This window comes from Anoplopoma fimbria, chromosome 4 (assembly GCF_027596085.1).
Source record: "Anoplopoma fimbria isolate UVic2021 breed Golden Eagle Sablefish chromosome 4, Afim_UVic_2022, whole genome shotgun sequence".
Taxonomy (NCBI): Eukaryota; Metazoa; Chordata; class Actinopteri; order Perciformes; family Anoplopomatidae; genus Anoplopoma; species Anoplopoma fimbria.
Genome location: NC_072452.1, coordinates 17,354,324 through 17,372,601, shown reverse-complemented (window position 1 = coordinate 17,372,601; position 18,278 = coordinate 17,354,324). Strand labels below are relative to the sequence as shown.

Here is an 18,278-nt window from a genome sequence, read left to right as displayed (position 1 = left end):
TTTCTGTATTCAAACATTTATTTAAGCATTGATTTATTTATTCCTGTATTTATTGATACTTATGTCATTTTTCGTCCTCCATAAGAATGAGTGTGTCTTTGATATGTAGGTAATAATGACTGTACCATATGAGACTAAAGGTTGTGTTTGTGTGAAGCATCCTAATGTCTCTGGTCTACACTCCCAGGCAGGAGGTGGCGTTATTCATCTCCACTTCTTGGGCCGCTAAAAGCTTCGGGATGAGGCAGAAGAGGGAGGCAGTCCACTTCAAACCCTCTCCTGGAGCGTTGAATGGCTTAAACCAGCTGTGATGTAGCCCGGCCACCTCTCCCCCAACACACAAGACCACCAAGACACTCCACAGCTCTCGAGGGATGGCGCTCACTGAGGGGACATCGTGACTTCCCGACTCGGATGACCGGTTAGTCGGTTAGCATTAGCAGCCAGCAGCTGTCACTGCGGAAGGCCGGGCGGAGGTTCAACTTTCTCAACCAACACAAAGGCACTAGCCAATGATAATTTGATATTTCTCATAAATCGGTAAGAATGGAGTCCTCTTTGGGGATTGGCGACGAGGAGTGCTTGGCAATATCCTTTTTTAAAAAATTAAGTTACAACCTTTTAGTGTGTGTGTGTGTGTGTGTTTTTACAGTTCCAGTTGTTTTTTTAGCTCGTTGGCTAACGTTAGCTTTAACGTCAGGGAATGTCGGTTTACGTTAGCGAACGTTCGCTTTAACGTCAGGGAATGTCGCTTTACGTTAGCGAACGTTCGCTTTAACGTCAGGGAATGTCGTTTTACGTTAGCGAACGTTCGCTTTAACGTCAGGGAATGTCGCTTTACGTTAGCGAACGTTCGCTTTAACGTCAGGGAATGTCGCTTTACGTTAGCGAACGTTCGCTTTAACGTCAGGGAATGTCGCTTTACGTTAGCCAATCAGCTAACTTGACAACGTCACAGCTGACTTTTAAATCACTGCTAACCACACCAGTATGACCAGTTTGATCTTAAATGATCTAGATAACGTTGATTAAACCGTGTTGTTAACGTTAGCCATGATTTATTTCAATGTACATTGGCTGCCACTAACAAACTTGGCCACTTGATTGTTCCTCTGTCACATTCATTTGCCTCTGATTGTTCAATAAGCATGGCTCCTACTAACAGAGATCATCACCTCCTTGAGTATCTTGAATCTAACCACACGCATACTAACTTACCGGCTTAACGTGACATTGTGTGTCTAAAGTTAATTAAAATAACATCTCAGTGCTTGTGATGTCCAAGAGCCATTCTCATCCTCAGTCAAAATAATTCCTTGATTGTGATGCTCACACTGTCAAAGTTCAGGAGCTGAGGGCTGGCCAGAAGGAGCCCAGACTACTGTCACTAATTGAGCGCAGGGGAGAGTTTGTGTAAGTATCAGACAACCTGATGACTAAATATCAATGTATTTTTGTCAGGTGGTTGGTAAATCTAGTGAGAAGGAGCTCTGAACACCTTTATGATTTAAATGTTCAACTGCTGCTTCCACTTTCTATAGCCTTTGCTTTATTTTCAATAATATCCAAGTTTTGATAATTATTTGTTGTGTTAGAAGGTATATACTTGCTGTTTGTCTTATGGGCAGGTCCCTTGATTTGACATGCACTGAATAGCTGTGTTGCTTTTGAGGGGTAATATGACTTTAATGTGATATTTAACTCGCATGAAGATGGTTCAAAAAGGTGTGTACCCTCATAGTGTCAAGATGATTTTGATTCGACGATTGGTTATTGTGTATTAGGGTTGGTTGGCTTGTCTTGTCAAATGAATAGTTTTAATAGCAAATTATATTTATATGAAATATACTGCTCGAGGCAGTTTGATCGGCTGAAGCAAATATTTAGCATTTTTATTTTCTTTAAAGGTTTTTCTTGTGTTGTACATTAAACCTTGTAAAACACACAACCTGAGGACCTGTAACGAATGTGACATGTTATAGTCACAAAAATGTTCAGTGTTTCCAGCTGAAGTTAATTTGTTGCTGTGTGGATCAGTCACTTTTATTAACCAGTTCTGTCCTTGGAGATGCAGTGATTTGGTTCAGAGTTATACTTGTGCGGTTTTAACCCGGGTCTCGGCAGCTTCAGCAGTTGTTTTGTGAAAGGGAATGTTGTGTGTGTGTGTTTTTAAATGATCAGTGTTGTTTGTGTTTGTAACACGTTGTGGCGTGGAACAAGTAGAGTGAGGGAGAAAGCAATTACCCCTATCAGTAGTCAGCTCACTATCCATTATCCAGAATTCCTCGACTGTAATTAGACTCACATGGCCACCCGAGCTACGTCCTCAGCTAACCGTGTTAAAACCAGACACACTCAACTGAAGAGTCATGGAGACCAGGTGCTGTCAGTGTTTCAGTTGGTTCTGTACAAACATGTTTATATCTAAACCTGTGAAAGTGACATTTGTTGACATTTGTGGAATCAGTATAGAACATAATGTTATCACAAATTAACAAAATAACAGAGGGAGCACATTGCAATGCATCAACCCTGCATTAGTTTTTTATGTTCATCTTTGAGGCTGTATATTAGTGTCGTAAATTACACATCTCATAAAGTATAATATAGTATAGTATGATCAAAGAGTATAAATAATACAAACTATGAACCATAGAGAGGTCTCAAGATAAACATTGAGTTTAAGCAACATGTCTCAAATTATAACCGCCATGAGTTCCACAACAACATTTGTTATACAGAGCCACTGTTTTTTTGGGCGTTTCTGTTACTTCGTCTTGAGAATGTCCGCTGTTTACGGTATTGTAGCTTGCAACATCAAAGAGGTCCTTGCAGACTCTGGAGAACTGTGAGTTCCTCTGACACAACAGAGCTGACTCATTTTCCTCAGTATTATTGTAAGGTGGAGGGGAAGTGTGGGCAGTGCCCAGCAAGCTGCGTTGACCCTGGCTGTTAGTCAGCCATTGTTAGAGAGTGAAATATGACCTCGCCTACTTTAACCCGTGTCACAGATTGGAAGTTATGTTGATTTGTTAATTATTTAATGGCTCAAAGCTTGGCTCCTCTGAATGTGTGCCAGGTTGCTACACTGGACTGAAGCTTGTTAGTTAATTGTTTGCTTATTCAACTAAAGCAACTGGACTGCAAATTTGACTAAAGCAGACTTTTGCATGTTTGCATGTGCATTTCAGATTTTTCCAAATCTTAAATTCACAGTTTTAATCCCTTCATGATTATGATCTAACTCTAATTGTACATTTAACCATATTTATCACAAATGTTCAGAGCATGAAACAAATTTAATTGCAAGAAAATGGCTGTTGACTGTTATGAGACTAAAAGAGAAATTGCTGCAGAAAGTCTGCATATACTTTGTGTTTCAGATGAAATTATTGATAATCTTTAATGATATTAAATATGACAGAGCTGATGTTAAGTGGGACTCTGTGCTGCTCTCATCCAGATTGGGTGTTTTGGCCACCCCTGATGCTGTAGTGTCCCGTCCAGTGGCTCAGCTGTCTATACCCATCAATGGTAATTTTGAACTTGTGCGAGGTATGTGTCTTCTTTTGTCCTCAATATCACATTCACAGTTTTTACTGTTTTGACTATGTTCAAATGTTCATTACTTTTAAGTCGCCACATGCTACAAGCAAATTCAATTTTTTTGTGCATCAAAGTTGTTTGTAATTCACGTCCAATAAGAACAAGCATGCTAATAAAGTTGATCCTCCCCTCACACTCTTTAACTATAGTATTGCATAATAGTGTTACTGTTTACTCAGGGTCACGTCACAGTGGTGTAAATGTCCAGGAAGCATATCCTTTGCACTCGGAAAGACAAAATTTAAAAATCAACCGACGTCAACTTGAGCATGTTGAAATCATTTACAACACCTCTGGTTTACTCCCACAACACCTTTGAACTGCATGGGCACTGTTTAAGCTCTCTTTCCTCTTTCATTTCAGAGGCTGAAGACGCTCTTCTTATTAACTTCTCAGTAGGTTGTAAGTACGTTTTACCTCTCTTCAGATTAAACTAATTCCTATCCTTGTTTTGTTTTCAATCGGAGATCATGCAGAAAATATGTATTTTTGGTCCTTCATGCAAGCCAGCAAGAATAAAATTGGCCTGCATTGTGGGAACAAAAGCGAGCTGCAACATGGCATTTAATGCAACTCAGCCCCATTTTTAGAGCCTGCTTTCAGCCAAACGTCCTTTATTTAGTAGCAGAAGCTGGTCATGGGTTACCAGGGCTCTCTGAGAGAATGCTGCGTTGGTTCACCATTAAATCACTTTGCTTTGTTTTCTAGACAGTCTGCATTCTTAATGTGTGTGCAAAGTCTTCAGGTGTCAACATGTGTGTAAGGGTTTTGTGTTTTCTGTACCCCTCTCAAGCCTGCGTTAAGATACGAATCAAAGGAGAAAGGGCTCCAGAGCTGCTGTTGGAATTCCGGGATGATGATCGGACTCAGACTTTCTTAGCTCAGGTGAAGAGCGCTCAGCAACAAGGTAAGACGTCACTGTCTGTCAGTAGTTTAGAGCAGGTGGATGATTCATTATTTATCACTCATCTAAAATGTATTCTCTGTGGGTGGATTACGCCGCTCGCTGATTTCCTGTGTATACTCGCCACCCACACACGGGTGGAGAGAGTCATTTGGCTGACATTTTTTAAAATCAGATTGACCTTTTATAGGTGATTAAAGCTTACGTCTTCAATTCTTACATATTATTTTTAGCATGTACCTTGAAAATATTGAGACCTTGTTGTTGTGGCAACCATGTCCTGACTGGTTTGTATTACACTATAGTAGTCTACAAAAGTTACTGTGATGGTCTTTATTTATATAGTAAGAGACTAAAAACTTTTTTTCTGATGTGAACTGTGGCCATTAAATCCATGTTTTAGTTCCTCCTCAGCCTCACTAAACAACACGCTGGAGAAATAATAGCTTTTGAAGCAAGATCATCGTGGGCTAGTAGGCTTAGGCTTATATGATCAAAATCGTCTAACCCATTACAGGTCATTTCATATGTCTATAATGATATATAGCATGTTTGATTAAGAACTTTAATGCAAAATAAGCGTGACAGTTTCAAGGGAAATGATTGAGGAAAAATAAATATATATATATATTTATATAAAAATATATATATTTCCAGCTATATTCCCTAAAACAGAATTCTTAATAATTCAGTTAATATGTGCTTATTACTTGTTATCAATTTAGACAATTTTTAACTATGTATCAAGATATCTCGATACATGATTACAGTGACAGACCATACATTTTCATATTGAATTATCGTCCAGCCCTAAGTGAGCTGTCAATATTTCTATACATCCTATAATATTCAGTAGTACTACGGTTGAACTTTGTCCTCTTCAGTCTTCATATCAACATGTCACTTATCAGCTGGTGTAATATACTTTGTGTAGTGACAGCATTGCTCTCCTGGGAGTTGGTTTTATTTTCATCTGTGTTTATATTTAAATTCTGTGAGCTCAGCTGAAAGAGGATGTGAATTTACTTAAGCAATGTCAAAAGTTTGTTACGAAATATTAGGTTCCATCTTGTGCAAACTGTTGTACCTTTTTTATTGTTTATTTTGCATCTTAAAATGATCTCTGGAAACATTCTCCTTCTGCTTGAGCACGGTTATATTTGAGTGTTGATCATTTTGTGCTTCTTTCTGACAATGTTGTTCAATTCTTTCAGTTGAATTGAAACAAACAAAACCCAAAGCGATGGAGCCTCTTGCACCAACAGCCCTGAGAGGTCCGGTCCCCATCCCACCGCAAAGAGTCAACAAGACGGCTAGCTCTGTGGGCTCTGGAGTCAACCCACCCAAATCTACCAATGCACTGCCTCCCAACCTCAACAATAGCAGGTCAACAAATCAGACCAAAGCAGGTAATATACAAATACACTGTTTACATTTAAAAAAAAAAAACAACAGTAAAGAAAGCATAAATCAATGCTACTTTGAAAACAAAGCCCAAAGTCTTGTCTTCCAAATTATTTTCTGTTACTGTTGGTTTGAATCCTATGTTTTTATTGTTCTGTTTCTGAAGATCCAGTTCAATCACTTGCCTCAGACTTTGGCTTTGAGGACAACTTCAATCACACTCTCAAAGTGGAGGAAAAGAAGAACCACCAGAATCGAATGGTTGCTGCAAGGGAGCCTCCTCCGGTTCCCCCTCTACCTCCACGCAAAGCCTCCTACGCTCCATCCAATCCTCTGCCTCCTCCACCAATCCCTAAAGACAGAGCTGTCTCCCTACATACCAAAGACAACTCCAAACCAGAGTAAGTTGACATCATGCCACTGTGTCAGGTTTACTGGAAATTTAGTTTATATCAGTAAAAAAAGTTTTTATTTTATAGCTATCAGTCCAGGAGACTCATTATCCCAAAGTAGAATCTGTCCACAATACTTCAAGTGCTAAATAATACTTTCTTTTTCCATTCCAGTAGTTTCAGGTCAGGTTATGACAGCATGGACAGGCCAGCGTCTTGGTGCGACAGCCCCACCACCAACAGCATGAGACAGGCCATGTTTTCCAGCCAGGCAGGACAAAGAGAATACCTCATCAAACACCGCCTGGGTAAGAAAGAGAACGAGTTTGTGGACATCCAGACCTTCAGGTGAGAGGAGCTTCATCATTCTATATATTGTTAGTTTTTATTTCTTGATATAGAAATACAACAATTCAAATACACTGTAGATGTATACAATAACCCTACACTGTGCATAAATATATATATTTTTTTGTTTCATTAGGTTTTTCACAGGTACGTGGAACGTGAACGGCCAGGCTCCAGACAGCAGCCTTGAGCCGTGGCTCTGCTGTGACACGGAACCTCCTGATATTTATGCTCTGGGGTCAGTGAGATTTTATCATACAGGGCTTTTTCTGAGCATGAAGTCTTGCTTATTGTCCTCTGCTGTTGCTCCAAAACATTCAATAATATGGTGACTTGGTTTATGACTCTAGTTTTCAAGAATTGGACTTGAGCACTGAAGCTTTCTTCTACATGGACTCATCAAAGGAACAGCTGTGGGTGGAAGCTATGGAGAGGAGCTTGCACAAGAAAGCCAAGTACAAGCGGGTAAGTAGAGAGAAGACTACTTCATACCCAGTTCATCCTGTCAACATTTCAAATTTAAACAAATTTTCCCCTGACTGTTGCGTTTTTGTGTGAACGGGTGAATGTAACCAGATAAGATAAAGTGCTATATAAATAAAGCCTTTTACCATGAATGAATACTGTCCACAATAGCTGAATCCTGGCATGATGACTAGGGCTGTGGTCAATTCTACCTGATAGCCTAAATTCATTATATATATATATATATATATATATAATTTACAAGATGGTAAATGCTGTAACTTTTTTTTTATGTCTACAGGTCCGAATCATACGTCTTGTTGGGATGATGCTTGTTGTCTTTGTCAAGAAGACTCACAAGAATCACATAAAAGAAGTGGCTGCAGAGCATGTGGGGACAGGAATCATGGGAAAAATGGTTTGTTCACACTAAACTCAGACCAACTGCCTCAAAATATACAAAGTGATCAACAATCAAAGGCAATGTGCCATGTGTTTTTGTTTTTTTCTGCCTTTCAAGCGCAGATTTAAAAAAAAAAAAAAAAAAAAAAAAAAGTAAATGTAAAAACACGTTTTAGTGTTGAGAAATACTAAAAAAGTAATGTTTTTTTTTCTTGGTTAAAGTATTTACGGTTTACTGCACTTCTGTTTGATTAATTTCATATTAAGCATGCTACACTGAACTTATTCCTACATGCATTTGCCTAAATTATAACAAGGATCTGTGTTAACTGTGAATCCGACAGCCTGATGTTTTTTTTGTTTTTTTATCAGGGGAACAAGGGAGGTGTGGCAGTGAGGTTTGTTTTCCACAACACTAGTTTCTGCATCGTCAACTCCCATCTAGCTGCACACGTGGAAGACTTTGAGCGCCGCAACCAGGACTATAAAGACATCTGTGCCCGCATGACCTTCCACTTACTGGACCACCCCCCTCTCAGTATCGTCAAGCACGAGTGAGTTCCTCAGTCATTCATGTCCAGAGTGAGAACATTAATGTGCAAAGTCAGATTTTACACTCATTGGTTGTGCTTGTATCATGAGTTTGAGTTTTTTTTTTTTAAACAATTCTTGTGTTTCATTGATGATTTTACGCATAACAAAATACTTTCTCATACTTCTAGCAACTATCTCTGCCTGGTTTGTGTTTCAGTGTAGTAATGTGGCTCGGGGATCTAAACTATCGTCTGTTCTTGTACGATGCCGCTGAGGTCAAAGAGCACATTTCTAAGAATGAGCTAAAAAAGCTTCAGGAGGTTGATCAGGTAAGAGACACTGTTGAAAGACCTTTTTAACTTTAAAACCACAGACAGCTATTAGCACTATTGCTTCTGTCTCTACAGTAAGCTACAGTTTCCCTCTTTATTTTGAATAATTTGTTGTGTATTAAGTCATTTTGACACAAAATAAGATCATTTTTGCTGAGGCCCTTGAAGGGATATTTCACACACAAAATAACAATTTTTTAATCAGTTACTTACTGCGTAATGTTGTTTTATTTGCATGTCTCTACAGTGAACAAAGAATCCTCAAACGGTGTAAATCGTTGATGAATTGAAGTTAATGGAGGCCAGCTTTAACAACAGCAAAGCTATATCTAAAATTCGTGTCTCAATAATGATCTATAAGATATTTTCCGGTAATTCAATTAATATATAGTCTATATGAAATACACATGGTAAAGTCTATTTTGTATACTCCCGTCCAGTGTTAATTAAATATTCGATAAATTAAATGTTGTTCTTCATTTTTACTGACTTTCACTGATATAATTCTATAAAAAACTATTAATGATCATGTTGAACTACAGCCCAGCGCTAAATTAAACATAAACCAAATAATACTTTTAAATGTTGCCACTTTTCATTGTGTAGTTGAACATCCAGAGGCAGACAAAGAGAGCCTTCACGGACTTCATGGAGGGAGAGATCAACTTCCTCCCCACATACAAGTACGACCCCAAAACGGATCGATGGGACTCAAGGTAAAAACATATCCCTGTCTTGTATCTTTTTTATTTTTTATTATTTGATCCTCAAACTTACTCCAGGATTTGTATTGCCATTGCAATCCTGATTAAATTTTGCCAGTAAGGAAGCTTTTTCCAGCTTTATCGTTACACTAACACAGAGTCAGCAGTACTGTATGTGTGTCTGATGTCTGACCCTTAACTTTGCCTCTGAAACTGTGGCTGGTTCCTGCAGTGGGAAGTGCCGTGTCCCGGCTTGGTGTGACAGAATCCTGTGGAGAGGAAACAATGTCAAGCAGCTCAAGTATCGAAGTCACATGGAGCTGCAAACGAGTGACCACAAGCCCGTCAGCGCTCTCTTCAGTGTTGGCGTAAGAAGCTATGTTGTCAAATAAAAGAACCTTAACGGAGTGGTTTTGGTTCAATCATGCACGGTTCTGATATTCATTCTGATAAATAGTCCCTGTGGGTTTGTGTAACAGGTTAAAGTGGTAAATGAGCAGCGCCACAAAAAGGTGTTTGAGGAAATCGTCCGGGCGATGGACAGAATGGAGAATGATTTCCTTCCATCTTTAACTCTGAGCAGGAGAGAGGTAAAAGTCCTCTCATACCAATAGACTCATCATACTGAAAATCTTTCTTATGTTCCTTACACAGTAATATAATTTCAGGCACTAATCACAAATAACCTTTAAAAAAAATCAGTTGGTAATGTTGATTCTTTGTTCCCTCTTTTGCAGTTTTCATTTGGTAATGTGAAATTCCGGCAGCTTCAGAAGGAGCGCTTCCTAATAACAAACGACGGGCAGGTCCCCTGTCACTTTGCCTTCATCCCCAAACTCAATGACTCGCAGTATTGTAAGCCTTGGCTCCGTGCCGAGCCAAGCGATGGATTCCTAGAGCCAAGTAAGTCTGAATAACTCCCTTTTCTTTTTCAATTATCCTAAGGCTTGTTACCTTGAATATTAGTTCTGTTAAATGTCCCACGCTTTGCCACTGTAATAGTGTCATTTGACTATTGTGGAGGATCATTCCATTCACCCTTTTTTAATTGTTCCATTACAACCCTGCCTTATCTTCCGGAACAGATGAGACCTTGGAGATCTACCTGGAGGTGTATGTCAGTAAAGACTCTGTCACGCTGCTGAACTCCGGAGAGGACGCCATAGAGGACATTCTGGTGCTCCATCTGGACCGTGGCAAGGACTACTTCATTACCATCTCTGGCAACTACCTGCCCAGCTGCTTTGGCACCTCGCTGGAGACTCTGTGCCGGATGAAGAAGCCCATCAGAGAGATCCCCATCACCAAACTAATTGACCTGGTGAGGGAAAGAAAAATCCAATCATGCATGTTAAAAGTGAAAGGATTAGCAAACAGAGACTTGTTGTTTTCCTCAGGTTAGTTTACGCTCGGATTGAGAAACATGGACCCTCTTCTACACCGAGCGGTTCAGCTCATATTTTGATGTGATGGCTGAGCCTCACTCTGTAGCTATTCACCACCTGAAACCTGAGCAGGGACACGTGAGAGCTTGTTCACTCCCTCAGGCTAAACTCAGTCACAGAGAGAGAACTATATTTGGAGCACAAAAATATGTCTCAACCTGTATATTTCTGGCCAAAAGAGGCCAAGGGAACGAGGAAGTGGCAAAAACATAAGAGGGGAGCTCCTAAAGAACAGGGACAACTGACTCAGGTTAGGCCCATGTTGGTGCTTATATAAATAGACTCCTCTGGTCTTCACTCATTCTCCTCTGTCTGTCCATATTGCTATTTTTGACTGCTTTTAAATATACTATCATTCAGTACTCCTTTTATTTCTATTCAAACTATTCAATTTTCCTACTGTCCTGGTGAATTTGATCAATGATTTATGCAAGATCAATCCATAATCTTATCTTCTGATTCTGTGTTCATGCATACTTCTTCTATCTACCATGTTCTTTGTTCTTTTTGTTTCCTTTCATTGCCTCTAATTGCCTTGATCATTCCTTTCCAACTCTTCTGTGGTTGTGGGCTGACTTCTTGCTCAGGGAGAGGACAGCTACATGGAAAAGGTAAAATATTAACTCAATACTGATCCGCTATCAGGCAAATCAGGGTGAATATCACCTTAGTTACAAGACCAAGCATGTGCTTAATGATACTTTATTGACCTTCCTCCGTCGCTCATGTCATAAAGAGAAAGTGGTTCTCGTATTGTTTGAATCATTCATGTGAGGAAATGATATCAGCAAATGCCCCAGTTGGACTACATCCTCTTAATGTCTAACTTTAACCTTAAAGATTCACATACTGTTGTAGAAATATATTTGTAATTGATTTAAGCATAAAATGGTTGGACTATCTACTTTAAAAATACAGGAATTCTTTCACATTTTGGGAAATATACTAATATATCTTTTTAAGAATTAAATGAGAGGTTTGCCCGGTGTTGAAACAATACAAAGGTCTCTGTTAGTGGAAGCCTGTTGAGACATGACATCTGGTCCAGGAAGTCCAATTTCAGAAACGGATCCATGAGTTTGAAGGCTTATCAGACCACAAAATGCTGCAGCAACAATAATTCTTAAGCTTCAGAGGATTTGTTAGGTGTATTTATGAACTTTGGAGAACGCCAGACTAGCTTTTTTTCACCCTGCTTCCTGTCTTTATGCTACGCTAAAATAATCTTCTCCTAGCTTTAGTTCCATACTTAATGCACAGTCACAATGGGGGAAATTAACATCTAACTCTCGGAAAGTAACAAAGGGTACTTACTGAAATATTGGACTATTCCTTTAACCTGCAGTCGATATCGGCTACAATATTTTGCCTTTTAGGTTGATTAAAAAGTGGCTTTAGTAGCTAATCAGAAAATGGCATCCATGCATACTCTACATTTCAGAAAGCTGACAAGGGCAACACTTGTTAACCTTCAGGCCACCATAGACCAGACCATGCCAGCTTAGTTATAATCTGTGTGTGTGGATCAGTCACCCCTTAAATATCCCCTGGCCCACTGAGGAGAGGGTACACCAGTCCAATGAAACTTAAGACTTACGCAAACACACTAAATCCCATTTCACAGCAGGTCACACACACACACACACACACACACCCCCTTACACTTGACTAAAGCTAATGAGAAGTATTGGGGTCTGGCTTCATTGAGTTTAGTTGAACAAACTTCTCCTCTTCCATTACTGATCAGTGAAACTGAGTAGCTGCACGAGTAAACAGATATCCACTTAGAATATGAATTACTCTTTGTTTCCTAACAATATAGCAATTTATATTGAAGCATACTTGATTTTGAATCCGCTCTGGATGATTCACCACACTGTTAACACCATGAATGTCCACAGTAGAAGCTTTTTGCTGTTAAGACATTTTACAGAATATTACGTTAGTTATGCATGTTAGCCTCGTCCCCCATTTAGACCTACTCCAGTTTCCTCTTCATTTCTGTGCAGCCTCACTAGCCGTGGTTATTTTTGGAAGTCTCTTGTGAGTCTCGGGAATCCATTTGCGGTGACAAAAAAGAATGTGATATCCAGCCCTTTTTTTTTTTTTTTTTTTTAAATGGCTCTCCTTCATTGAAGTTTTCAGACCCTAAAATAAACCTGATCTCACTCCTACTGCATCACTAAGTGATGTCATGCAGTCATTTTAAAGGTCTCTATGAATCACACGGCATGTGAATGTTATGATGTCAATCATTTGCTTGGAATTAATAAATGGGGGGGATATTGTTTTATTATTCCAGGAAATAATCTCACCTAACTGCTTCTATTTTTTATTATACAATAAAGTGACTTTTATCTCTCTTCAGGAAAAGTCAAAGGTGAGTTTCCTGATGGTGGATGGTGCAAGTACCGAGGACAAACCTCTAAAGATCCCCAAAGAGGTCTGGATTCTTGTCAACCACCTCTTCACCAAGTCATGTGATCAGGTGAGAAAACTACAACTAATAAAATACTCTCTACAACTGATGAAATACTAACTTGTGTCAACTGGTTAAATACTGATCACAACTGATAAGATACTGGCAACAACAACGGATGTCTGAAGGCCGTTATGCTATAACATGATAGGATGATGGGTCAAAATCCCTGATAACACCAATTGTAATATCATTGAACCCATTTTATATTGTGTTGCTGTCCTGTAAAACCATTTATCTCCAAATCCTTTCATGAGCTAAGAAAACTGCCTTGTTTTCACTTTTGTGCAAATGCATTTTTCAGATAACTCATTGAGTTTTTTATTTATTTTTTTGTTTATTCTGGGAAGTACAGCAATTTTTTTAAATTGGGACATTTTGCAGAGACATAGCTGGATTAGTGTGGGGAAATCTTTTTTGCATGATTTGATTAATTTGTTTATTTTTCAAAAATTGGTTAGAGTGTAATCTTCAGGATGCTAAGAAAAATAGTTCCTTATATACAAAGACAGATGCTTTTATAATGTTAGGTACAAACCTAAATGACAATGTTATTGTCCTGATGGAAAACACCTACAGCATGGAGCCTTATGAAGGTCTCTGTGCTCACAGTTACGCTCAGACACATTAGCAACAGACGGGTTTACTGGTCTCCCTGAAGAGAAAGACATTGTCTGCTAAGTGATTTATGTAAGACTGAGGAGGAAGTTCATTTCATGTTCTATTCCTCATTAAATGATGATTTACAGGCCATCATTTTCTTAACGTGGGGTGAGATTTGTATGTGCATGACACAATAACTACATAACTAACCAACATACACTGATACTGATTGGGCACAGAGGTGATATTGGGAACTGTTCTTAAATGTTCCATATTTGTCTCTGTTTGTCTCCCAGGAGGACTTGTTCCAGACACCAGGACTACAAGAGGAGCTGCAGAGCATCATCGACTGTCTGGACACCAGCATCCCAGACTCCATCTGTATCCTTGTATATGGAGCTGGTCCCCCGAGAAAATAAAACCAGGCTAGAGCTGCTTTGAAAGGCATACTTGCATTCTAACTCAATTAACTCCTGGGTTCAGTTGTGTCTTGAGGATGTGTTAGTCTTATTAGCATTAGCATGATGATATTAATAGCGGCTGTGGCACATGAGGTAGAGCGCTTGTCCCGTAACCACAAGGTTGGTGGTTCAAACCCCTCTACCAGCAACATGCCGAGGTGTCCTTGAGCAAGATACCTAACCCCAAGTTGCTCCCCGGGCGCTTCATTGCAGCCCACTGCTCCTCCAGGATGGGTTAAATGCAGAGAAATAATTTCCCCATTGTGGGACTAATAAAGGCTTAATTATTATTATTATTATTATTATTATTAATTATAAAAGTAGTAATCATGTGACCTTTCAGGTGTTCGGAGGTCAGAGTTAGAAGGGACCCTTCCTGGCTGTGATATATTTATAGCTATTTGCTTGTTCTTCCTTAACTGTTGATGTAGCTGGCTGTAACCACTCTGTAGCTGAGGCTCTGTTGATCTTCTTGGAGGCCTTGCCAGAGCCAGTGTTGTGTTATGAGCTCTACCAACGGTGCCTAGACTGCTCTCATGACAGCCGCCTCTGCAAACAGGTGCAGTGTGACTGTGCTTTAAAGGATTCTGATTTTTTTAAACGGGGCTGTATGTGGTACTTATCCATAGTCAGTGTATTACCTACAGTTGATGGTGGTCAGCACGCCCCGAGTTTGGAGAAGCAGACAAGAGGAGACTATGCACGGGAGCAAAGCAATGTGCTGCTGTGTGGGGGGGGAAGCAGCAAAATGTATTTTAGCCACATTAAAAAAAAATGTTTTTTTAAATACAGCTGTATTGAAAAGAGTGTAAGTAAAATGTATTTATAAAGCGCTTTTCACAGACAGAAGTCGCAAAGTGCTTAACAGCAGTATAGCTATGTTTTAGCTCAGCATTTTCCCACAATATTGTTTGTCATAAACTGCATACATTAATGTGTACGACTAATCTTTCTCTACTTTTCCCACTTGACAGTTGATCTCCCAGTTGCCTCGAGCTCACCGCAACGTGTTTCGCTACTTAATGGCTTTTCTGAAGGAGCTTCTGAAGCACTCCCACAACAACAACCTAACGGCCAGCCTCATAGGTATGAAATGGATGCCTCCTACCTTAATGTTCACGATACTCAGTTTAATGTTTATTATGCGCATCAGTCTCAATCAATTGGAACAACATAGCACAACATCTGAAGAAAAATAAGACCATTGTAGTGTAAATGGTTTGTTGCCTTTGTGACTATGTGTTTGCTGTATTTTTCCCCACAAATACGAACAATCGGGTAACAGCATCAATCTGCATAATCCAGCAGATACTTTCCTTACATCGAACATCCGTGTTCACAACAACATTCAATAATAGTAACGATGCACTGAGACAAAACAACATTAGGCTAGACAATGTTTACACTGTTATTATTTAATGTAAACGTTTACACAAAATACTGCACTTTGCTGGCAGTATTACATTTAAACTACAATAAAAATGTTTTTAATGGTACCAATCCCTTGAGATGATATTTTAGTAACCATTCTTAAGAGCGGACAACTGAAGCCGTTTAGAGTTTAGACTAATGTACTGTACCTTGTTTAAAGGCATTGTGGTTAAGACAGTAGTTGGGGAGAGCACAAATGATTTACTCTCCTCAATACCTCTAATTTCCTGTTAGTCTGGGATTTTTTTTTCCCATCATCCTTTTGGTAGCCAATCTACTAAATATCCTGACAAACCACAAGAGATGGCTACAGTGCCCTGAATGGTCTCATGGTTTATTTTATCTTCACACTTTTGGTAACACAGAACATGGAAAATAGTTTTATTTTATTTTACTCGATAGAAGTTTCTTTTCTTGACCTTATTGTCCTGCTCTTTTATTTTAGCTACACTCTTTGCCAGCCTCCTCATCCGTCCTCCTCCCAACCTGATGGGCAGGCAGACCCCACACGAACGGCAGAAAGCCATCGACTTCATCCTGGGCTTCCTAATGGCAGGAGACGAGGAGTAACCGAGGTCGATGGTACCTCACAACGTCGGGTTCGGAGTTCATTTCCCAACCTGGCTCACTGTTGGACCCGTTGGACATTGTGTAACATGATTTACATGTTTTTTGTTTTTTTCTGTCATCCATTGGAGACCAGTGCAGCGGTTTTGCACCCGACCTTTTCACAAACTCTCGTGATAGAGGAACTCTAGACTTCCATTAGAGCTGTGGTGATTTTACCAAGTGTCCTATCTTCAGTTCGTTCTCAGAATGACCACTCGCTGGATTTGGAAGCACTTGGGATAGGTTTGAACAGATGCCTGTGCACTTTCTGATGACCTTAAGGCCCAGTGTCTCCAGACTAGAGTTGTCCTCGTCCTCAGCTGACACTTCTCAGTGTAGGCGATCATGCCAAAACAACCCCTGAACAGTGAGTGGTAAGAATGTGAAAACACTATGTATCCGTAGATGCTAAGCGAAGGACTCCATTACACTAAAGAAAAGTTGATTCATCGAAGTTTTAAGACATAGACTGAATAATAGTATAAAGCATAAAGCTAATAGTTTGAAATGGGATGAATGTGGTAATGTATCACTAAGAATGTTTAAGCTTTAGATAAATCATGACAATCATCCGTTTTAACCGAGGGGACAATATTATAGATATCTTCTAGAACTATTTGTTACCATACTCACTGTATTTTAACTGTTATTTATATATTTTTCTTCTAAGTTTGCAACATCTGAACATTTTCTGTCTTCTACTACAATATGGTTTCTTTTAAGCTGGTTTTAAGATATTCGTCACTTGTTTTTATCATCCTGTATCAATCTGTGTCATGAATGTTTGCTGTTCTTGTGTAACTCCAGCCGTGAGCCTTACATCTCGTTTTGCCAGTTCCTCTTGAGTTACGAAACAAGTCTGTTAACACACTAACTTCCTGGTCAACCGGAGTCGATCGAGGAGTCGCGCTCCGTGGTTCTTGATGTCTTAAATGGTGTAAATAGTGATTGTTTCCCTGTTTCATGGGTATTTTTGACTGTCGGTATGGTGACGCAAATCTGTGATGGTGTCTACAGTTTGTCATGTTCGTCATGAAGGTGGTACTCTTGTCAGTGTTTGTTTACATGTCTTTTTCCTCACTTCTGCCACAACTTAAGGCTCATTTCTCATGGTTTTAGGCTGTTGTGATGTCGAGACACAGCCATTATGTTCCTAATGGTAAATCCAGAGTTCTACTCTTGTTTTAACTGCTGCAGCACTTTCTGTGTGCGCACAATGTAAAGGATCATTACTCTGCAGGATACAGTCCTTGTGCACCTTTTTTCATTTGTGCCTCTGAGGACGTTCTGTAGTCACTGTTGCAAAACATGTCATTGTTATTGAAATAAGGAACTTCTATGTTGTGTATAGTGGACTGTCATTTCCTCTTTTACAGTTTAAGAGATTTCAGCATTAGTTCTCCCAGTTTACAAAAATATATTCAAATTCATGATATTAATATGCCTTTGAGCCTTGAGGTTTTTTCTCTCAGATGTTCTATTAGCTTCTGAGGATTTAATGTTTGGAGTGTATGTGAGAACATGATGTAATGTGACAACACTGACAATCATGGCACTTATAGAAATTCCTGTTGGGCGGAAGTTGCTCCATTCTTGTATAGTTTTTTTCTGCCTGATTGCCATCAATACACTAAATTCTTATTGTCTTTATCAAACCGATCTTTGACAAAAGGTGGCTTGTTCCTGAATGAATAGTTCCGGTGATTCAGATTTAAGAGAGCCGTTTTTTCGAATAGTCATTTATTTTTTTATTTTGCCTTTATACTATCCTCATTGTGTTGAACCCAGAATCAATATAATCAATAACCTCTAATTTCAAGTGTCTTATCCCACTGTACCAACTGATGTGTTTGTGTGGATCCATATGCTTCTTTGTCTTCAGTTTTGTCACAATCTGTTCATGAAATTAAGGTACATTCAAAGGTACATGGGGGAAACACTCGCACCATGTTTACCTCTTTTCAGTTTTTTGGTGCTTTTAATTTATTTAACAGAAATAAAACTGTCTAAAGCCGTTTTGTTTCCACATTAAATCCTGCCTTTTTATTCACATCATTGCTATTTTGATAAACAACAAGGAAAACAACAATTGAACGATGTTTTTTTCAGGCTCATTCTCCAGGTACATGTGAGATCGTTGCTGGCTGATGTTTATGGTA

At 39.3% G+C, this 18,278-nt stretch overlaps 1 protein-coding gene across 1 annotated transcript; it reads left to right on the top strand.

Moving 5' to 3' along the window:
- Positions 1-167: 167 nt before the first annotated feature.
- On the top strand, positions 168-18,134 carry ocrl (OCRL inositol polyphosphate-5-phosphatase). Its single transcript, XM_054597549.1, has 23 exons — positions 168-589; positions 1,335-1,413; positions 3,464-3,555; positions 3,970-4,008; positions 4,400-4,513; positions 5,725-5,919; positions 6,081-6,315; positions 6,481-6,654; positions 6,791-6,892; positions 7,005-7,119; positions 7,421-7,537; positions 7,894-8,075; positions 8,273-8,384; positions 8,994-9,103; positions 9,324-9,459; positions 9,571-9,681; positions 9,829-9,994; positions 10,177-10,412; positions 12,905-13,024; positions 13,915-13,999; positions 14,511-14,638; positions 15,054-15,165; positions 15,956-18,134. Exons 1-23 carry the CDS (start codon positions 547-549, stop codon positions 16,078-16,080), a joined length of 2,928 nt encoding a protein of 975 aa, XP_054453524.1. The 5' UTR covers positions 168-546; the 3' UTR covers positions 16,081-18,134.
- The last annotated feature ends 144 nt before the right edge of the window (positions 18,135-18,278 follow it).